The 23,612-nt window shown below is 39.0% G+C and overlaps 1 protein-coding gene across 2 annotated transcripts in view; it reads left to right on the top strand.

The window, feature by feature from the left end:
* LIMCH1 (LIM and calponin homology domains 1) overlaps positions 1 to 23,612 on the top strand; it is a 179,077-nt gene that overhangs the window by 60,062 nt on the left and 95,403 nt on the right. Inside the window, exons 2-3 of one of the 2 annotated variants that reach the window (XM_017833120.1) lie at positions 5,511 to 5,581; positions 18,626 to 18,695. In XM_017833120.1, coding sequence (XP_017688609.1) covers positions 5,511 to 5,581; positions 18,626 to 18,695 — 141 coding nt within the window. Of the gene's footprint in view, positions 1 to 5,510; positions 5,582 to 18,625; positions 18,696 to 23,612 lie in introns of those variants that run through there. The other variant, XM_017833205.1, reaches the window with a different exon arrangement.

The raw sequence follows: 23,612 nt of genomic DNA, 5'->3' as shown, positions 1-23,612 counted from the left end.
AGAATTGGGCCCACCAAAGGGGTTGGGAGTATGTTTGTATCAGTGAGTATGTTTTTCCCATGCTATATGTGGACACCAAACTGTCAGCTAACCCAACAGGCAGTGTGGCAGAAAGGAATTGAAAGCAAAAGGGGGAGAATATGCTGTCCCTATTTTGTTCTATTGCTGCTAGAAACAGTGGAGTTTCTATGAAGAGTAAAAAGAGCAAGTCAGCTCTCTGTCTCATTAAAGAATAATATGAGGGTGAACAGTCAGAGGAAAAGAACAAAAGGAACTTCAGCACAGGTAGTTTGCAAATTGCAGTTAAACCTAAGTGACCAGGAAGTGAAAGATCTAAAAATAAATAATGTTAAGTGTTTTCTTTGCAGATTAATCTTGCTACCCAAGTGGGAAATTGCCCCACATCCTCCCATACATTCTTTAATTTTTCAAGTTCCATACCACAGAATTTCAGATGATTCATTGCTGGCCACATTAGTCATTCAGAGCTCATACTGGTTTTGTCCTTGAAAATAGAATTACACACTACAGATACTTGTTTGCACTTTTATTGATTTCAATAATGAATTACCTCAGTACTATAAAGTCTTGGAAGGCTTTGTGCAGAGTGCTTGTCATCATTCAGCTTTCCTGGAAGACAGGTATGCTTAGACGTGTTGTTTGTTGCTTCTGGATAGCTCCATTCATGCAATCTTCAAGTTTCTCTGTACTAAGTCAACCAGCTTCCTAATATGTGTAATAAAGCTGTTAAAGACTGGCTTGTATTGCTATGATTTTAGCTAATTTGAATCCCTCTGTAAGAGAGAGGGAACTCCTACCTAGATGTTGTGTCCCCTTTTGCAGACAGAGACATTGTGTGATCAGTACATGGCTGAACCAGAAGCTGGTGAAGGATCTCCAAGTCCCATTGACCCCACTAATGTTGTACAATTCTGGGCTGCAAATATGAAGCTGACTTTAACTGGTCAGGGTTGTTTAGTACAGAAATCTCTTGCCTCTGTTATGTAAAAATGGAATTTAACTTGCATGTTCATGTTATTAGCTCAGATTATGTCTCAGAAATGGGGAAGTAGGAATTCATTGCTCTAGAGGAGCCAAATCCTGATGTCCTAAAAGCTGTCATGCTTCTTTTGGTCATTTGTGTTCCCTGATGCTTATACAGTTCAATGCTTTCTATTTACATACCTGTTATTATTACAATTTAAGCCTTACTTTTATAGCTCCCTAGTTAAGTAGCAGGGCTGGCTTTTTTAATTTAAGTAAAAAATTATGTAGAGGGAAATAATGGTTGTGCAAAATAGAAAAGCAGCATGCCCAGATACAAAGAAATAGCCAGCCTACGAAACTTTTTGAAAATCTTTCTCTCTTTACTGTCATGCTTCACAAGCTCTCCAAAAGGCATAATGAGGAACAAAGACCTCTCTTTGCTGTGTCTCTAATTTTTTTCTCTGCATAACATGCCATTTTCAGATGTGCACGTAGAAAATGAAGCTATTTTCACTGTGTTGTCCCTGATGACCTAGTGTTTATTCAACTACTTATATCTTGTTGGCCGAGATAAATTTCACCTGAGGCCAGCATCTGCTCGGTAATTTGTCACCTTTTCTTTTTCATACCCCTAAGCTGTTTTGACAGGAGAGGCTTTGCAAGCTCCATCTCAGGAAGCACCACCAGCAATATAAAATGCAAGGAAAACAATGTAAACCGAAGCTTTGTGAAAATAAAGTTGTGTAATATGGCACTGGTTAGAGGCTGGATGACAGCCATCCTTGATGGCATAAATTTAGTGGCACGTGTAACTGCAAAGAACAAAGGAGTTAATCAGCAATAATACCGTATATAAGAAGCCTTACTGTGTGCAAATACGTATTAAAGTTGTTGCCATGAAAAACTTCTATTACTCATTTTAGGTTCATTTTCTGTTGTTAAGTGGCAGGGAAACTGAGAAATGCATCTGACACTCAAATAATTGCCCTGGTTGCAATACTTGCAGCTTTTTACGGAGAAGAAAATAACATCCAGATGATAAATAAAAACAACTCCTCCTCACATTAATGAAGCACGCAATTATAAATTATGCTGTTTTGCTTCTGTTGTCTATTCTTAATTTACAGTATGACATGACAATGCATTTTTTTTTCTTTTCAGCTTTATAGAATTTGTTGAAGATGTGGGAGGCTTTTCTAGTAATCATTAGCAGGATACAGCTTGTTTTACCTTTAAGGTACTTCGTTCTAACTTTGGTACCCCTGCACTGCAGAGAATGACAGTGTTCTGTCATTACAAAGTGGATTGGGAGCTCTTCAATGTATCCTGCATCCTGCTGTACTGCCGATGTGCGCTGGTCTGTACCAGAGAGGTGGAGACAGTGTGAGGTAGCAGATGAGTTGTGTCTTCAAAACATATAAGATGTGGTGGTCTGGAAACCCAGCCTTACAAGAAAGGCCAGGTCTCAATGTTCTCTCAGTTAATATCTTGGGGTTTGGTGTTACTTTTCTTTTTTCCTTTCCTGAAGGCAGCAGTCCAGGATACGTACTGCCTTGCATTTGTTCATGACTGGTTTTGTACAGGTTCAGTTCTGAACACCAGTTCTCTGTAATATGACAGTTGATGGGCTAAAGATCTCTTCCTCCACTTTCCAGTTTTCTGTACCTGTTTGGAGATGGACAATTTCCTTTTGTCCAGTAAAGCTCAGTAGAAGCACTGTAAATGCTACCCTCTAGTCCTTGTGTCAGCATTTTCAGAGTTTCATCCAGCCAACTGGAGGCTTTTTTTTCCAGAGATGGAAGATAAGCTAGTAGGAACAGATGACTGCTTAGATTAGTAACATGAGTGTGGTCCTGTGATGTGTGCAGCAGTTTTGTGGCACAGTGGCTAACGTACTGCTTTCCTTTTTACAGGGGTTTGGGCAAAGTATGCACCTTTCTATGTGGGACTCTTGTGTTTGCAAATGTGAGAGTGCCAATCCTTTTGCTTGCAGTCCCTTTAAATGCTCTCTCTGCCTGCTCTCAGTGTGCTAAGCAGAGGTTATCTCAGCAATGTGCAGCAGGATGGCCTGTGGGCCTGCAGTAGTTGTTCATGAGGGTATGGCCCAAAGTTGCCCCTGCAGAGAGGGAGGTCAGTGTGTGTGTATATGCCAAGAAACTGAGCTCTCATTTCCTCTGGAAAAGGTGGATCCAGTTTCTTGCTCCTCTCAACCCCATTTTGAGTTTATCTTTGTCATTTATAATGTCATCTTCATGCTTATTTTTAGTTTCTAACCTTTCTCTATTGAACTGTTTTTACATTTTAATTGGCTATATCAGGAGACTTGTAGCTGATTAATGTTTTCCCTCTGCAGCTGGATCATCTAGAACAGGCATAAACCTTTCCATGCCTCATTTACTTCCAGTTCCTTTTCAAACAGACATGCACTGTTCCTGGACCTTCCTGTCTTTCCTCACCTCCTGTCAGTGTCTGTTTTAGCTATTGCTGGATGAATTCATGTGCCAGTCGTGCATCTGCATGTCATGCTTTTATTTGTGCAGCCAGAAGTTATGTATGAACCCTTCCTGCATCATCAGTAATGACAACAATACTCAGGTGACAGCTTTTGGCAGGTAGATTCTTACCTGAATTGTGGTAACAGTTTCAGTACTGCTTCCTGCTAAATAAGGGTCTTCAAAAAATGCCTAAGAAGACATTTCCATAGCTGGAACATTTGGTGTTGAGCAGTGAAATAAGATGACTGTATTTTTTCTTTAATTTTTTTTCTGCATAGATGAAAAAGCCACTTAGAGTCAAGCTCTTACAAACTAGCTCTTCCTACTCCTTTCTGTACTTGTTTTTCTGTACTCCTTTTTTTATGGATGAAACAGAAGTCAGTTTTGATATGCTCTGCCTGTCATCCATCCCAAATACTAATGGTTTTATTGTCATAATTTCCATCTGTCTCAGCAGATCAAGACTAGAGATGATTTACTATGATTAGATATAGTTTTAATTATTAGAGATCATTTACTACTGGCAAGTTACATGTGGTTTCTTCAGAGGTATGAAGGCAACACAGTACCTTGTTCTAATTCATGTGTTTGCACAAGACATGACTGTCAGCTGATGCGCTTATGATACACTTTTCAGGGTATGGGGATTTCAAGTTTGTGCACTGTCATGCCAGGTTGCTGGAGAAGTTCCTTTACATTGAACGAAACTATATGTTTATAATTTAGTGGAGTATTAGGTTTTAGGCTTTGCATTTGCATTTCAATTAAAAAAAAGTGTTATTCTCTGTCTAACACTGCATAGCTATAACCAACATTTCTGAAGCTGTTGCATTTGCTAATCCCGTGGGAAAGTGCCAAACTTGTCAGTTTTTATAAATTGCTGTCTTTATGACAGGAAACTGGGAAGGGAAGGGTCTTATATCTGAATGTAACAGCAAGGAGAAAACAGGGACGTAAGGACAGATATGTCCCCAAGTCACTATTCTCTATGGCGGAAGCAACGCCCAGAGCAAGCGTCTTACTGAAAGATTGGATGCAAGCCATGAGAACTCTATAAGTATCCGGTAAATGTTTTGGCGGGGGAAAGAGAAGACCTCCGGGAGGACAATTAAAAACTTTTTTTGCTTTGTATTGTTTCTTTTCAGTGCTCTCTAAACATAGCAACTATTTTTATATCCTTCGTGGTGGTAATAAAAAGTGTTCTTTTAACTGAACACGTCATCTGTTGAGAATGATATGAGGATGAATGGCAAGCCATTGTCAACATGGTAGTGAGTCATAAATGGGGGTTCAGTCATGCTTGTAGCATCTGGCACCTTAGGTGAGATTGAGGTTCCTAAAAGGTTTCAAGATGGTCCATCCCTGAGCAGCACAAACTGGTCTAAGAGCCTGTGATGCAGAATGTACCTCCTGGTCTAAGCGTCCATGACGGGACTGTGAGAAGGTGCCTAAACCTTAGCTTCCACTGAGGTTGTATTCACGCTCATAGTTGACCTGCTGATGTGTATTATCGTTTAATATGACCAGGAGTATTGAGGCATGTGTCTGAAGGGTCATACCAGTGCTTCCAATTGCCTTTGCTTATTCTATAAAGATGATAGGTTAAGGACCAAAGTTCAATCCCGGTACAAAATTTTTAATGTGGAGCAAAAAAAAAAAAAGTCATAAAAATACGTAGTTTGTCTAAATACAGTAGTTTTAAAATTCAAAGCACTATGAAATAAAATTTTTAAAATATTCTGAAGACTGCGTTGTAGTTTTTGGTTTGCCATTTTTGGTTTTTACTTCTGGAAAACAGTTCTGTTATAATCTGTAATTGCACTGGCCACAGCGAATACTTTGTTCTATATGTTAAATAGCTTGATGAAATGGGAAGGAGAAATGGGCATGACTTAGTCCTTTAGCAAGGCTTGTAAAGCTCAGATGTTCCTTATGCGGCAGGTGCTTTAACTGAATATTATGAATTGTTCTTGTAAAGCTCACTTTCTAATAGATGTCACACTTTTGTTTCCCCCTACTCTTTTGCAGCAAGTAACAGGCAGAAGTTTTGGTGAGAAAGATTTTCGTTCCGGATTAGAAAATGGCATTCTTCTGTGTGAGTAAGTAACCCTTACAGTTTTGAGCCTTGAATATAATCATGACTATGTCCAATTGTTGGTTTCCTTTTGAGAGTTTTAACATTGTGCACACTGCACTATCATATCAATGCCAAAGCTGTTGTTATGGTGAGGACTGAAATGTGGCTTAAAGAATACAGGTTTTGTGAAGTGCTTCCCTCATTCCACCCCAGCTCCTTAGCTGAGTTATGTAAAGAAAAATTTGTTTGCTTTTTGGTTTTCTTTTATTAAAAGATTGTAACCACGGATTGGCAAATAATGTTCCACACCTGCCTGCAGATGTCTCTGCTACAGTGAGGTGTTTTGGACCAACTCCAAATCTGAATGCTGTCAGGAGTTAGCCATCTGAATGCCATCAATACACAGCTGCTTTTATAGTTTCTGGAAAGGTTAGGCATCCTCTAAATTTTACCTAAAGGTGTGTTTTGAATGATGTGTTTTGTAATTTTTGGACAAGAAACAGAAGTTAGCTTTTGCATATTTCTCTCTGTGGTTTTACTAGTGAGGTTTTAGGCAGAGTCTTCCAAAACCATGTTATAGGCTTAGATGCCAAAACTGGTGACTTTTAAGAGCAATTTGGAAATGTGCCGTGATGCTCTTAGTCCTTTGAAAATCAGGTTGTCAGGCATTTGGGAGAATCTGCTGGTCTGAATCACCTGTATGGACTGGTTTCTTTCCCTGGATATGCATAGTTGTCACTGAAGTTGATAAAAGCTGTCTTTGCACACCAGAAGGATGAAGCTTGTGCAGAGCTGAATTCATATTGAAATTCATAAGGGAGATCTTCTGAGACATTTAGCTGGACCATTGCAGCTATTGGATAAGTTCTATACTATGAAAGGTACTGAACTTGGAAACTGTTTCCAGCAGTAGAGTTGAGCTAATATCCTGTAACTCAACTCTAGGTAGCTTACCATAGATTTGAAACCTTCTTGTGTAAACACTGTTGTATATCTCACTAGTGTCATTAATCAGACAGCTTGAACTTTAGGTGTTAAAGGGGAAAAAAATATAAACAAAATTATATGATTATTTTGATTGTAGTTGCGTGTCTTTGCTGAGGAGTGGTTTTGGTTCTGTGTAACTCAGAAGGATCATGTAGTTTACTTTGTATTTAAGGGTTGCCTCTTGCACAAGATCTCTCTCCTCTGTGTGTTGAAGGGAAGTGCTGTGTGCTGAATCACTTCACAGTGCTCTTTAAATGTTAAGGTTGAATTGTGTTGCATGAAAAGCAAGGGATATGGATTTCAAGATTAGATTGAAATCTTATCTACAAGTAAGCAGAGGTAGTCTGATTTAAATGCTGTAAATCTTTAAGATGGAAAGCATAACTGACTAATGTGTTGCTAATGAAACTAATAAATATGTATTTCTTAGGAGGTTGTGAGCTCCAGTAATAAGCAGGTCAGGGGACAACACTTGGTTATACTACTAAATTGTTCTGTGATATTGGGCAAATTGCTCGTCCTCATTTACCACCTGTGGATCAGTGCAAATCAGCCTGAAGGGATCTATCTCCTCAAATCTGAGAGGCCGTGATGTTTGCATTGTATCCCACTCTTTGTTGGTGAGCTGTGGTTAGTGAGTAGAACTGTATTAGGCTACAGAGCATCAACCAGAGAGCTATCAGTTTGGCCTTCAAGTTTGGATTTCTGATAATTGACAAACCGTGGCACCAGCAATAAAAGTGTGCTCCTCACTGGTTCATGTGTGAAATGGCACAGGGAGAATCTCCATCTCTGTCTATAGCAGGGTTGTTGGAGCCTTATGCACAGTAATACCAGGCCCCCCTCCAATTGATCCCAATCTCTATGTCCTACACAGCTTACAGACTCAAGCAGACATCACTACACTGATTATAAATGATTCATTCACATCTGGCAACAATCCATATATTTTAATAAATGAAAACGAATACAACTGTGTAATGCCAAAAGCTCAGACTGTTGGGATGAATGTGTTGTGGGCCACCATCCTGACTAGCGGAGCAGTCCTGGATGCGTATGCTTGCCACAGGCAACCACAAGCCTCGCACCTGGCTCTCTTGTAGTGGTTATGCTGTGGCTGGCACCTCAATCTGGCCTCACTATAACACTGTATAGTCATATATATAATAATGGCCGGTCTTCGCGAGCGAAGATTTGGGAAAGGTCATTAACCCTTCGAGCCTGCGCAGTGGATTTTTAGGTGAGACACAGCGTGCGCTGAACTGAGCCCACCCTTTAATCCTGAGGTTCATCTGCCGGGGCCAAGCAAGCTTGGACAGTGGCAGTGAGGTCCCCAGGACGTAGGTTTGTTTAGAGTGACCTTCTCTTAGATGGATTGCCTTACAAGGCTGACGAGCTCCATCTGCCCGGGGGGCTGGGAATTGAACCCGGGTCGCAGCGGTGAGAGTCCTGCACCCTAACCACTAGACCACTATTATTACATAGTCATATATATAGTCATATATATGACATGCATTCAACTGAGGAGCTGAGGAGCATACTTAAATAGTGCAGAATGCCGTAAAGCAACAAGTCAACTGATGAGAGCAACACAAGCCCTTTCTTCTTTCTGGCTATTTAAAAGCCCACTTGTATAGTTGCCCAGACAGTGCCGGCTCTAATTGTTCACCCAGCTGTGCTGAGAAGCCAGTGACTACGACTTCTGTTTGTCTGAAATGACTTCATAGTTTTTTAGCATAGCTGTCTGACCATCAATGCAGATTGTGATTTCAGCAAGGAGCATCACAGTGAGGGGGAGGCACTTCTTGCTCTGTTCTTGCTTTGTGTATTATCTTCTTATGTGCAAAAATTGAGGAGTTTCCTGCCTATGTTTCTGCATGGATGGGCAAAAGGGGTCATGGTGGAAAGCTACACGATGCAGTAATACAACACCAGTAGCAGGAAATATCACTGGAAATTTCATCCCCAATTTCTACTCCAGCACATGTTCAATTCTTTTTTTTTTTTTCCCTTGTTACATAGCTTTAACATTTAGGTTTGACCCAGATATAAGAAGCTAGAGGACTAATCAGGAATAAATTAGATCTGGTTGTTGCAATGCTTAGGTGTTCCTATTCTATGGACTCAGGCATCTGAATGAAGGTTAATTGCAAAAGAAAAAGCATATGTTGCCTCTATCTACCTGGCCTGCTGGTTTGAGTGGTTCTGTTGGGTTTTTTGAAACAGCAGATAGGGAAGTTGAAGTTGCTTTTATTTCTAACTATGCACTATTACTAAGTTTAAAAACTATTAAAAAAAAAAAAATCTTACATCTTCCTGCAGATTTGCCCGATTGTTAAGTTATTACTGTTCCAGTATCCTTGTACGTGCATTTTTAAGGTTTTCCCCTTCTTCTAGCTGCCCACCTCCCCTTGTCCAGCTCTGCTGCTGCAGGATTCCTTCCTTCATATTGGGCATTCAGCAGTTAAGAGAGGTCTCTGTAGGGATGTCACTTCAAAAATCTGAGTTAATGACTTGCTTTGATATTACTATCCAAGGGGGATATATATATGTATCCAATATATCTGTAAGAACTTCTGACACGGAATTTGGATGGTATTTTCTCTCAAGCTTTCTCTGGAATCTAGCAGTCCTGCCACCCTGAAAGTTTCTATTAGTGGTAATGAGATTCTTATGTCAGGAATAGGACCAGACCATAAAGATGAATAACAACAACAGCAATTGGGATATGGATCCTGGGCAAAAGACCTTAAACAACGAACTCAAACTGACTCCAGTTTTGGTACTAGCAGAAATTATTTGGCTTTGCAGTGGAGTCCAGCAGCATCTTGACTGTGTGTAACACCTTGGATTCTGTATGTAGAACAGTTTAGCTGCATGTCTGGTTTATGTATGTATGAAAATCAATTTATAGCAGTACATGCAGGCATAATAAATCTTCGATTTTTCGCAAGCATGAAAATTCTAACAAATATTTAACTGCGTACTTTGAGAAGTAATGGCATAAACATATAAAAGTGAAAGAGGACCAACAGTAGGTGGTTAAAGATGGATGTCACTTTCATATGCAGCACTGGATACCAACTTATGAGCACTTTCCCAAACTTTTCTTTGTTTCTTAGAGACACTTATTTTGTATATTAGCACATGGTGTTATGTAGCTTAGTAAGATGTGCAGAAACTATGCTTATTCTTTGTAACTGGGACTCTCTGACTGATAACTTTTTTGAAAGAGCAGATACAAAGATATTTTACTGCTTTTAAGTAAACATGGTAAAATTGGGTATGTACAGTAAACTAAGGAAAAAGGTTTACACCTTTTCCCATGTAGGACAATATATAGGAAAGGCAGTTCTCTTCAGCTGTTCACATTAGGAATATATGCTCTTAAAAAGTACAAGAAAGTTTTTAGGTTTGACTTTTAAATAAAAAAAGAAGGTGAGAAGTTAGTCATGCACATAGATTATTTTATTAGTATTTAAAGAAAATGTGAAGTATGACTATAAATCTGAGTGAGCTGAAAGTGATTGTGATCAAGAATTACCTAATGGAATTTATCATTTACTCTGTCATAAGAATAATATTCTTCTGTAAATAAGAAATTCCCTTAGCTTGTGTTCTTCCTGTCACTGGTGATGAATGAGCTGCTTTTCCTCACAGAGCAGTTTCTTTAGAAGTGCATCATCTAGTGCATCTGATGAAGCCTTGGGCTGACATGAATGCTGTTTTCAGCAAGGACTGGATATGTGCCAGATCAGTACTAGTGTAATACTGTGGAATGATAAATCTTTTGTGTTCTGAGTCAGTGATACTTAGAGGTATGGAGAGCAGCCTTCACTGTATATATGGTGTTTCAGTTTTTCTTGCAAGTTAATGTCACTTATGTCACCTGGTAGGGGAAAACAAATAGTCATCTTTGTAGGATTTTTCAGATATGTCATTCTACTTGTCTGTCAGTGGCATGGGCCTGGCATCAGTTCAGCACTTGGCTGTGTAGTGTACAGCGGAGAAGTTAGTGGATGCCCTCGTGCTTAATAATTACTGTTTTGCTTGACTTTCCTATTCCTGGAAACTAAGAAGGTATTTGAGTTTCATAGGCATATTTGAAGTGTTGGATGTGACCCATGCCTTGAGGTGAGAAGGAATTGGTGTTCTTCTGCGGTTTTAAGGCTCTGTGTTGTAAAGCCAAAACATTATCAGCATTGTGAATTTGGCATGTCTCCAGTTTTGAGAGACGGGCCCCAAGGCTCATTAAGCATTAAGATTTAGGTTCATGTGAGGACATTTGAAACAGTTTTATATGAATACAGGCTTCTTAAAGTTTTAGTGCTGTGTTATAATGAAGAGCTATTTATTAGTATGGTTTAGGTGAGAGGTCAAACATAATGTAAACCCTAATGCTCAGCCATGTGCATGAGAAGAGGGGCATAGCCACTGAGGGACATGCTTGAGTACAGGCAGAATTGCCTGTCTTTATATTTACATTTTTTAAAAATGTATTTCAGCAGACTAAACAGTAGAGTTTTTTCAGTGGTGCTTGGTAATTGATAGGGCGGGAGACTGTGGAACACTGGCCCATTTGAATGGTGTGTTGCTCAAATGCAAGGCAAGGCAATCCTGTGAGAGATTTCAGCTTTCCAAGAATGTATGTTTAAGAAATTGTAGATATTATGTACTTTGGGCAATTATCCATGACCATTGCTATTCAGTGTAAAACTGTGTATGAATGGTAAATGTACAGGTGCATGGGATGCTCTTTATGTCATCACTTCTTGTGATGGTAAGTTCTGTATGAATAACTTGTGAAGTTTTTTATACATAATCTTCCCTTTTGCCTTTCTTGAGCTGTTTTGCAAGGCCTCTGTCTTGTTAATATTTTTAGTCTTTGGCAGAGTAAGACCCATGCAAGACCCATGTTCGGCATATTGTTTTCTCAGCGCTGCATATTTACATAGATCTTTATTCACTTTGTACTTATCAGACTGGATTAGTGGACAAACTGTGTTCTGCTCTGCTTGTTAAAAAAGCAGGTTGTTCATCTAATTCTACATAAATGGTGTCAGGAGCATCATTCACTCAAGAATGTTTTCCCAAAAATATTTTTGTGACCTCCAGGTCATCTCTATATTTTGAAACTTCTTTGCCTCTTCTTTTGCAACAAAATATTTTGACTTTTCATTGTTCACTGTTTCAATGTGATTTGTTTATCTTTAAGATTAGTAGTGGATTTTTCTCTTCTTTTCAACTATTTGGCAACATTTTGGAGCTGCCATGAGAGCATGAGTTTAAAAAGTGTGGACACCGAAGCTGTCTGGGCTAATAATTATCAAATGCTTAAAGGCTGCTTCTTAGAATGTAAGTCTGTAAAACTCAATTTGAACAGCAAAATGTCTCCATGAAGGTTTACTGTGGATAGAATTTCCTAAACTCTCAAATATGAAATGCCCTTTTACTTGAAGATCAGATCATTAGTCAGCTTTTCTTTTTATGAATATGATCGGTTACTTGAGCAAAGACCTCTGTTGGATACCTCTCCTTCCAGGCTGGATTTATCTGTGAGCACATATCACTTCAACTTTTCTTTTTTCTGTTTCTGAAGTTAATTCTCTGAAAGTGCTTCTCTTCTGTTTCTTCTTAAAAACAAGATCTTTTTGCAGGCTGGGTCTTGGCAGCCATCCTCTGAATATTTTCTTGACTGACGCTTTCTTGCAAGAATTTCATGGGCAGTTTATTGGTGCTTTCCATTAGATCTTTTATCAACTGTTGCCTGAAACGCCTTCTCTTCCTGGCAGAAGTTTTTCAAATTCTTAACTTGTGATAAACAACCCCAGGAAGGTCTAATAAGTTAGTCACACAGTGGCTAGTACTGATTTCAGCTTGTCTGTCCAGCTGTGGAGATACCTTATCTCCTGGAAAGCCAAACCTTGGGACAACATCAAATAGAGCAATTGATTCTTCCCATACCTATCAGAGCTGGTTTTTATCGGGGGAAGGAAGTGACCTAGCTTCTCCCTACGAGTGGGGATAGCGCAGCTTTCCATTTCCATTGTGCCCTTTGGTTTCTGTAAGGTAAGGCAGGTAAGGTTTTAGCTTCTATGCAGTGTCTTACTGTGCTTCATTTAACAGCTAGTTACTGGAGTGTCCAAGCCAGCACCTGGCACAGGGAAAAGGGAGAATGAGTGTGTGGTTGCACCAGGGTAGATTTGGATTGGATATTAGAAAAAAATATTCTCATCTAAAGGGTTGTCAGGCATTCGAACAGGCTGCCCAGGGAAGTGGTGGAGTCACCATCCCTGGAGGTATTTAAAAGATACGTACTTAGGGACTTGGTTTGGTGGTGGACTTGGCAGTGCTGGGTTAACAGTTAGATGTGATGATCTTTGAGGTCTTTTCCAACCTGTATGATTCTATGTTGGACTGAAAGTGGCAGGAGAACTTTGAGAAGTGAAGAACAGAGGATTGTCCTGACTCAGGACAGGTACATACATGATAGGGGTGGTGAGCAGAAATCCTCACAGAGTGCCTGAAGTCTTTGAGAATAATAAAATAATGGCCAGTCTTCGCGAGCGAAGATTTGGGAAAGGTCATTAACCCTTCGAGCCTGCGCAGTGGATTTTTTAGGTGAGACACAGTGTGCGCTGAACTGAGCCCACCCTTTAATCCTGAGGTTCATCTGCCGGGGCCAAGCAAAGGTTTGTTTAGAGTGACCTTCTCTTAGATGGATTGCCTTACAGGGCTAACGGGCTCCATCTGCCCGGGGGGCTGGGAATCGAACCCGGGTCGCAGCGGTGAGAGTCCTGTCACTAGACCACTAGAGGCCCCTCTTTGAGAATAGGTCACATGTTTATGTAGAGACTCAGGTTTTGTGGATGGAGCCTGAAGATGTTTAGTTTTATCCTGGTTTGGGTTCTTGTCTTTTGGGTGTTTGGTGGGATTGGGGTTGATTAGTTGGGTGTTTTTTCCTTCATCATATTTTTTGATTCTTTTAATACCTATTTCAGCTACATTGCTTTTTGTCTTTTCTTTACTCCTTTTATTGTTAAAAAGTTACTTGAGATTTCATTATCATATCTTCCCTCTGGTCATATCAGAGAAACACTGGTCATATCAGGTAGCAGAAAGACTCAATGGAAGAAGGATTACAGTCTTTATCTTTCTGTTCTTTCATTTTTCCTTCTTGTGCCATTTAACTTCTTGCATAAGTAGCTGTTAATGCTCCAGAATGATTTCTGTGAGAAAAAAGTTGGCTGAAAGCCAGAGTTTTAAAAAGTTTTAGTTTTGTTTTGCCATTTATCTCCAAAATGTCTTCTGGTCCCCAGCTACTAAACTCCAAAGCCCAGCTACTAAAACAGGCTTGCAGAATGTATCTACATTCTCCTTTTGAAAACAGTATGGAAGGAAATTGTTTTATGTTTTTTTTCAACCAGTATTCCCTCACCATGTGCTATCAGACTTTACATTAGCGACATCTTACTGAAAGGGAAGGAAAAAGGAGAAAATAATGGAATATTTAAAATCATCCTATTTTGTTATCTCTTAGGACTGCTTAGTCGAACCTTGTCCCATTCACATCTCTTTTTCTAGATGCAGGAGTATGGAAATAGTACTAATACCTTAAAAACAAAACCAAACCACCCCACTCCCCACAAAGCTTCCACACAAAAAACCCTGACAAAATGAACACTTTTATCTAACTTCAACAGTTCCACTCTGACTATTTGTACAATAGTTCACCAGCCTTGGCATAGCAGAATGTGGTACACAGTAATACAAAGGGTTTGTATTGTTCTTTAGAAGATGCACATCCACTTGAGGATTTTCTATGTTTGAAGAACACAGCTGTACGAAAACCTGAACTAAATTTGTGCTTGGGAAAATTTGGACTTGCAACTAGTGGTTGCTTGGGGGCAAGACTGGTGTCTTGCATTTAGATTAGGAGTGAGCAATGTGTCTGCCCTAGATGCCTTTGTGAGGAAGAATATACTTGAGCTCGGATGATTTTTACTGTACAAGAAAAAGGACTGCTTCCTTGGAAGAAAGAGTATCAGACAGGGTCAGCAGGAGCTGGAAGGTACTCAGAGAAGCAAGTTATCTTTCAAAGTACCTCAACTCAGGACCTTTAGGCTTCAACTCTATCTGAAACTGCCCAAAGGGACTGTAGTATCTTCCTTAGACTAAGCAGTATTGCTAAACTGGCCAGACAGATCAGATGTCTGAGGCAGAGGATCTTACTATACCGTCAGCTAAGTGTGTTTTTTGAGAAAGTGCCTTCCTGCTGCAAGAATGGGTGATAAAAGTAACTTGTCTAACATGATCTGTGAATAGGGCCTTAAATGTATGTTGTAGCAAGGCTTACATTGATTGCCTGTCCTCTGTGACTCATTATCAAAGTGATATAATTAAGTTTTATAATGTAAGTAAATGTTGGGAAAGTAAGGCACCAAACAATGTGTGTGTGTTTCAGCTGATATAGAAGCTGATGGATTCTACATTGCTCCTATGACACTTGTCTTGCCATTGCTTTTTTCCATACCTTTCTCAGGGATTGCTGAAATACAAATAGATTTTTAAAGATTTGATTTAATGCCCTAGAACAATCCATTCAGAAAGATTTCTCATGCTTTTTTAAGTTAACAAAATTGTGATTCCAGAAGTATTTAAAGTTGGTGAGGTTTCTTTGTTTTTTGTGGTAGAGGGAGTAATGTGATGCCATAAAATATTTTCAGAGCTAACCATGAGACTGGACAACAGATGGTGGAGTTCTTCGCTGTCCATAGTTGCGTACAGTGCAGGTATCTAGACTTGCTGTGCAGCTAAATGCAGAAAAATAGGTGGCTCTGGTTACGGTGGTGTTGATGATCACTTAATGTCTGACTCCGCTGCTGCCTGCAGTGCAGCGAGCTGGGCAGCACTGCCATGTACTGGTTGCCTACAGCTATAGCTGAAGTGGGGCCAGTGTTGTGGGGTCGGGGGAAGGTTTAACTGCAAATGTTTTTTTCTCCCTGAACTTGGTTGCTGTTATCATGTCTGAGTGTCTTCACCTTAGAATGAGTCAAAGATTAGGACTGGGGGAGGGACACAGGCTGGAGCTGCAGATGCAGTTGGGGTGCCAGAGGAAGGTGTGTGTTGCAGGTTTTCTCTCATGAAAACTCTTTAAACTAGGACATGGTTAGAGACGGAAAGCCTAGAGCAGCCAAGTCCTTTGGTTAGGACTGGTAGGGCAAGAAAGCATGGGACTGCAGTTGTCAGAGGCTGCCAGGGGAAGGTGTGTGATAGTGTTTTTTTCTCACTTGCAAAGTCTTTCTGTTGGACCGTGGCCACGGGCCTTGTGCCACGTCCCCAGTGCAAAATGGGGAAGGGTCTTCTTTGCCCCATATTTCAACACAAACCTACCGGAGCTGGTAAAGCTTTACATATCAAGGTGCATACTCTATGTGAGTCTAAATCAGCACAGGAAATTTAGTTTCCTACAGAGCTATGTAGGAAGAGGTGTAGTTAGGGGCTTTTTTGAAGCAGGGATGGACAGTAACTGTGAGTAAAGGTGACCACTGAGGCGCTCTGCATAAACAGTGCAACATTTCAGCTGGGTTGGTAGCAGAGCAAGCTTAAACCACTCAATGTCTTGGCATCTGAATTGTCACTCTAGATGAGGCAATAATTCAGAAGTAGTCTGTCTGCTCTGGAAGAAACCTCCATTTGACATGTTCTGCAGTGAGCAGGTCCAGAGGGGTTTGGTGCCAGACTTTGTTTCCAACAGGGTTTTCCATCTTGCCCCATCCCATTTCCTTCCTCTTCAGACTCCAAACAGTGATCAAAAATGTTGGTTGTTCCCTGCTCCTTTTCTTCCTCTCAATATATCCTTCTCCTGTATTTCACAGAGAAGTCTGTACAAGCCATTTTGAAGATTTATTCAGAATGGGGTTTGGCATTTGAGGTTTCCATTAAGATCTCTTTATTTTACTTTCTGCTATTGTCTGTGACTTTTGATCTGCACCTGCAATATTTGTTATGGTACCTGATAGATTTGTGTTTCAGTAATAAAGAAATAATAAAGAAATAATAAAGAAATACATTAGATTTAGCTAATATGTTTTTTCCTGAGACAGAATAGGCAGACTGAGGATTGGAATCACAAGAGACTTACAGTATTTGGAAAGAAATCCTCTGACAAAACAAAACAAAACAAAACAACAAAAAAAAAAAAAGAAACAAAACAAATTGAATTGTACGTGTAGCAGCTAAATGGAAAATAATAGTTTTATAAGATTGCTGCTGTATGAGGCCAAAAAATAATATAGCGTCTTTTGTGGAAAAAACAAGTCATTTTTTTCGATCTGTGAAATAAAATAATGGTTATAGAAGAAGTGCAGTTCTTTTCTTGCCATTCTCTGCATCTAGGGGGGAAAAGTGAATTGTTTGTATATAAAAGTGTATTCATTCATTTGTTCTTAGGACATTAGTGTTAGATTCTACCTTAAGCAGAAGGCAGGAATAGTACAGCAATCTGTATGAGCTTAGGTTACAGGGTTTTTAACTTCAAGATCAAAAAAATCCCCCCAACTCCCAAAAATGTCATTCACGTTGGCTTTGTTGCCACTCCTGATATATGATGGTGTTGGAGATGTGGGGACTTAAAGTGTGTAATAACACGAGTACAATTTAGGACAGGTTTACTAACTACAATCATAGAGAATATTGAGAATAGCATCTCCTGCTCTGCTTCCCTGTTGTGCCCATGTGATCGCAGACACCCCACCTATATATCGTTTCAGGGAGACAGAAAAAGCAAGATATGAAGAAAAACAATAATTTCAATGTTCACAAAGCCAGATGTCTACCCTGGGAGGGATGAACTCCCTCATGAGCTTGCAAACTGCCCCAGCCCTATGGAATCAAACAGCAAATAACGTGTCACTATGGAGAGATGGCTCTTGGTGGAGCTTTGAGGAGTGGCACACCCTGTGTTATCCTGGCTCAGAAGTAGGGAGTTGGAAACAATCACAGACTGTTAGCTTTTAATTGAAAGGAATATTCTTTTAGTTAGGATTTAAAGTTCTTAGCAAGATTTCTCAAATATTAAATATTAATGACTTTACTACCACAGTAAGCTGTCAGAAGAGTCTGCTCTTGTGTAGAGACCATGTCAGCACAAAATGAGGTTCCTCTCTTCCATAGTGGCTATTCTCATTTTTAGAGAGTTTTAAATTTAAATAGACATCTTTGTTTCTCTTCAGAGATCTTGAATTTGAAGTCAGTGTCTTGACCTGATGATTTTCTTCCCGATGGATGGAAATGGTTGAATTTTTTCTTTTGATAAAAGGCGTAAGGGTTTTCTCCTAGGTGAAGGGTGGTGAAGACACAGTGTTTGTTGCAACAGGATTTTTAATTAAAATTCCTCACTTTTAGAGGCTTGGTCAGTTTTTTGAGTATTCTAGCAATGAACTGTCAGCACATGCGTGTTCATGGGTGGTGAGGAACTTGGTTTTGGGGGGTTGCTAATCTTTGAACACTAAACAGTGTTCAGCTGTGGTATCACTGGCGTAATGGTGTTTTCGTGATGAGGTGGGGGTTTTCTGGACTCCCTTTTTATTTGTCTTCTCACATCTGTGATTTATGAGGACCTCCATTCTACACAATATATGCAAGGATGGCATTTAATGTCAAGTAAAGATTCAGAAAAATATACAGGCCACCATAAAGTGTGCATCCTTTCTCAGTTTCCTACCAGACCTGAATGCCGCCTTGGTTTCTGCTCTCAGGCTCTTCCAGGTGTGATCTGTCTGTAGGCAGTGAAGGCAGGCTGACATGACAAAATTCACCCAGTCTGTCTGGGTCACTGATGTGATCTAGATCAATTTAGAATACAAAATAAATACTCTTGAGATACTGTGCTGTGGATATTTTCCATTCTAGTCTTTCTTCATTTCAATGATGGAATTTGGGTGCCCATGAGTGTTTTCAGGAGGGGAGAAAGGGGAGACTTTTCCAGCCATACTGAAATCCTTATGTGCTGGGAAAAGTGTTTGATAATTTGAAATTTTGTGACTTGCCACTCACAAATACTCCTTTCTCATAACAGGTTGTTGAATGCAATAAAGCCGGGATTGGTAAAAAAGATCAATAGACTACCGACTCCCATTGCAGGTTTGGTGAGTATATTGAATAGAGGAAAATATTTCAGTGCTGCTTTTTGCACCTTGACTTTATGACTGTGTGATTCAGATAGCAATTATTTTTGTAATTTGAACTCTTCTAACCTAGTAAACTCAGGCAGTCCCTCTGAAATCCGAACACTCTGTGTAGTCACCTTAAGACCTTTCAGTCTTTTTTTTTTTTGCAAGTGGGCAGTGTTCAAGAGGCAGAGTATATTTTTAGAGGAAGAAAATCTTCTTGTTTATATGTAATTTTCCAGTTGTGGTGCTAGCTTTAGAAAAACTGGAATGCATGCATTAGAAGCCATCACCACAAAAAGATAGTTTTTCAAAAGGAAGAAAACTGTACTTGTGTATTTTGTCTCATTTTCCCTTTCCCCAAAAATACCACAGTCTGCAGATAACATTCATTGCAGGACTATCTAGGGAACTGTTTCATGTTGACCTTAAGAGCAGTGAAAACGTTGGTCATAATCTGTTATAAGCAAAGAAGACCACAGAGGATCTGCTGACAGCTCATGGGCTGTCAGGAGCACTGGGTGCTCAGGACATCACCTCAAGTGGTGGCACAGTCTTGTGGTTGCTGTTGGGGCAGAAAGGGGGGGTATTGAGTGGGTGTTGTGTCTAACAGGATTTGCTGCATAGAAATATGGCTGTATTGATTTTATCTTCAATTCTAACTGGGAATAAGAGGGTCCTTGAGCAGGTGGCCGTCCTTGATTTAGACATGGCTCCTTTCTGTTCTGGCACTGCTCACATTGTAACTTAGTTGTGCATGATTCAGAACTTGTTGATAGCTGAAGTTAACATTCCCTTTTATAAACTGCATTAAAAAGTTTCAGTGTATTAGAGACCATGTTACATTTCATTTTAAATTGGTTCTGTGTTATTATATAGCCTTTGAGACTGACATATTTCTGCACGACTACTGCCTTGCCTCGTTTTAGGATCTAATTTTTGATCCCCACCACCCTTTCTCTAAAGTTTCCTTGTGTGCCTTTCTTTTGCNCTCTAAAACCCATCTAGTTTTATTCCTTTGCAGTCCTCTTTGAAAGGAATATTTGATATAAACAGCTGCAAAAAGTACCAGTAGTGCAGTTTTCTTTTCCTTGGCTCCCTTTCAGGAAAGACTCAATTTTTGTTATGACTGTTTTAAGAAGATGATATTGAATTACATTGAGTTTTTTCCTTATTCATATGTAAAATCCCAAAGGTAAGGTGGTTGTAGCAGGAGGGACATAGCAAAAAGTCATTATATGTGTGTATTTTCTTGTTCCTTGAGATAAATATCTCTTGCAAGATGTATTTCTTCAAAGCATTATGAAAAACAGCAGTTTTCTTGCTATTAATGATACAGCAGATCTTTTTTGTATTGTACGGTGACTTTATTACCTCTGTAGTTGTGTCCTCTGATTCCCTTTAGTAACTACTTTTCTAAATATTTTTCCTAATAAATAATTAGGCTATTAAAAAAAGTTCACTGCTTCTGAGTTCTTGAACATTACCAATGGATGTTATGTGAATTCACTGTTATGTGAATAAATTGGTCCAAACAAAACAAGCCATCAGAATTTCCCCTAGCTTTCCAAAGTGTCTGGTTCCATACCTGCTAACTTTTGTTGCCATTTTTAGTTACAGTGGTGAGTAAGTGGCTGTTTTAAGGATTGCATGTGAATTTAAATGATCAAGTGTTCTAGTCTGTTATGCTTAGTTATGGTGTATTATTTTAAAGTACAGACATCAGGAGTATATTTGATCACAGGGTGAATCTTTTTCTGTTCACTTACACATGCCATGTCTGTGTGTCTGAAAAAGAATTAAAATATTGACACTGTAGCCCAGAAGCTGTTATACCTCCTAGTAAGCTGACCATATATGAGAGACATTATTTTTTGCCAATTTTTCTTTATTATCTTAGTTTTGGTTGGCTTGACATAGTAAATAGTTACTTCTTGCCAGTTATTTCACCCCAGTGAATGTAATTTCCTCCAGTAGAAGTGGAAATGCTTTGAAAGCTTCAGTACCTTTTCTGCATAGCGTGAGATATGTGCTTTTGAACTCCTAGATACTGTTTCTGCCTAAAAAGTGTAACCTAATTGTTGTAACAGAATTAATTTTTCCCTGGTAGCTGATAGAATAAGTATTTAGTTCAGAAGTAGAGACAATACATACATTTTTTTTTTTAGAGTTGGAGCTAAAACTTATGAGTAATTGTGAAGTACTCAAAGTGCCTTTTGTTTCATCTTTAACCTCCAGAGACACAAACAGTCATATATTATGTAGCTCTACAAAATGCCTACTTGAGTCTAATTCTCCAGACGATGGTCTATTTTTCTCCTTTGTTATTGTAAGGAAAAATTAAGAAGTATCCTTTATCGAAGGAAAGTAACAGTGAACTTGAAGCCCATAACAGAGAATGCTGAGGTGTCCATCTGGGATTATGATCGGGTGTAAAAATTTTGCCTAGATTTCATATTTGAGTGACTTCTCATAACACTGCTGTGAAGTAATATGTATAACCGGTCTGGTGTTGACAGATTAAATTCTTCAAACTTTTCCTGGCATTTAAAATTAGATGAATCTGCAGTTACTCTGAAATTCTCACCAGTGACTTCCTCATGTGGTTTAAGAGGGAATGGTTTATTTGCAGGTCTTGTATACCAGAACACAAATCATGTAAGTAAAATTTATTGGTTATAGTGTTGTAGTGTTAAAGTAAGAACTGAAGGATCTGCACACCACCAAACAAAGCACGCAGGCCATATAAATACACAAAGATGATCTTTGTCTAGTTGCTAGTCTGAGTCAGGATGTAGATTGTATGCAGCATTACATATGGAATTACATATGTTCAGCTTGGCAGGCTTGTTTGTAATTTTCTTTGATCTCCGGAAGTGCCGACTGCTTCTGTTATCACAGCAGAAATGATACATTGCTTTAATGAAAGAAAATGTAGGACCCATGGTTTGGTATTCAGACTTACAGTATTAAATTTGATGAAACGTTTTCTCATTCCTGTTCAGAATTCATTAATCCTGAAAGCCAATGCTCCAACCAAAAAGCAAATTCACAAAACATTCAAAGAACATATTAGGCCTAGGTAGGAGTAACAGAATTTGCTGAAAGCCTTGTTGCCGGAAGAAATTTTCTCATGTGAGAAATTGATACTGAGCATCTTTGTTTTAAGACTGTCAGCTTTCCAGCAGCATCCTTTCATGTATTTAATTGTAAAAGGCTGGAAAAGTATTTTGGCTGAGCTATTAATTAAAAGACCATATGAAGCTGCAGAAGGCTTACAAAGATGGATTATTAGAGTGCAATGAATATAATTAAGTGATTTTTACAAAACCAGTGATTTTTTTCAGTGGATTGCTGTTGGTTTCTTTCATTTCATATGATGTTCTATGTGAACACAACTAATTTTTAAAGTTTCTCCTAATTGCAGTTTTGTACAGCTACGCTTATTAACTCTTCTCCAGAAATAAAAAATTACCAGCATCACTGTAGATAAGCTTTGCTCTACAGTGCTAACCACTGTATGTTGACTATCATTTTCCCTTAAAAAAGATTCTGGTTTTTGCTTCCTGTCCCTGAATAATGTCACTCCGTGAGAAAAGAAAAGGTTTCTGCCTTATCTTTTGTTTGACAGGGTTTAGGGGAGTTTATAGCATTACTTCAGTTCCTTGAACAATCCCCACAGGAGCTCAGACACTTACTTCAGAGGCTGTGTGAGAGATTCTCACATATAATAGTAGGAAGTAGTCAAGACAAAGATGGAGACATGAACTCTAGCTTGGATCTTGGCTCACATTTCAGCACTACTGAATAAAAATCTGTTTACTGTGGCATCCAGTGTTCAGTTTGTGTATGGTCTTCCACTTTGTGACATCTGTATGATTTAGCACTGGAAAAAATAGCTCTGCAAAAGTCACCTGGTTGCATGGTTATTGCACCCAGATGAACAGAACTGTAACGTGCTGTTTAAGAAAGCTTGTTCCTTTGAAAACAAGATTGTTTTTTTTTCTCTGATTATTTTCCTAGGAAGTTTCTCTTGGCAAAGTGTTCTCTGGGAACTTGTTACTAACCTTATTAAGAACAGCTACCTGTCTGCTGGTATTGGTAGATTCCTCTTATGCTGTAATATTGCATAAATTATAGATTTGAGGGGTTTTATGTCATATGTTATCTCAAAGACATTTCATCATTCTATTAGCTTCCAGGAGTTTGTGCTACTAATTAAGTTCAGCAAATGAGATCTTGTTTCTTCATGCAGATATAAACCTCAAAATAAAATTACAAGACCCAAATAAAGTCTAGTGTATTACACACAGTTAAAAATAATTAGTGAAGATAGAGAAATACAAAGAACTTAATCTGATGTGCATTATTTTTATCACTTTTTCCATTCATACTTCCTTGTTACTAATTTTTTTCTTCAAAAACCATCTTCTTGTTTTTTTCTTAAATTTATCACTTTCCCTTTAATTCTAGCACTTTCTAGAAAGAGCCTGCTCCTATTGTAATATATAGATTCATAATACATTAAATTTCTGTTTCGTTGTTTTGTACTACTACTCACTGCTGGACATATTCATTTCCCAGAACAATTGTATTCATAAAAACGTCTTGCTATGTAAATTGTGGTACTTGTGAAGTAAACGGAAACCAAATTTCCTAACTATCTAAAAACAATAAGTTCTTGGCACTTGCATCCCAAAAGCATTTTTGTGAATGTTGATGGAAAGCCAGCATAGCAAAATGCTGTGCAAACCATTCTGCCGCGGTGTCTGTGAATCTTCCTTGCTAAATGGTAATTGGTTTTTCTACACCTCTTGTGTCTGCCTTCAGTTCTGAAATCTGAATATTTGACTAAAGCAGTATTTAGGGTCTGGCCAGTGGTTTGGAGCAGCCCTG

The sequence above is a fragment of the Lepidothrix coronata genome, unplaced genomic scaffold, assembly GCF_001604755.1.
Source record: "Lepidothrix coronata isolate B3197 unplaced genomic scaffold, Lepidothrix_coronata-1.0 Scaffold0, whole genome shotgun sequence".
Lineage (NCBI taxonomy): Eukaryota > Metazoa > Chordata > Aves > Passeriformes > Pipridae > Lepidothrix > Lepidothrix coronata.
Note: the sequence above shows the minus strand (reverse complement) of the source record. Positions and strands in the feature narration are given on the sequence as shown.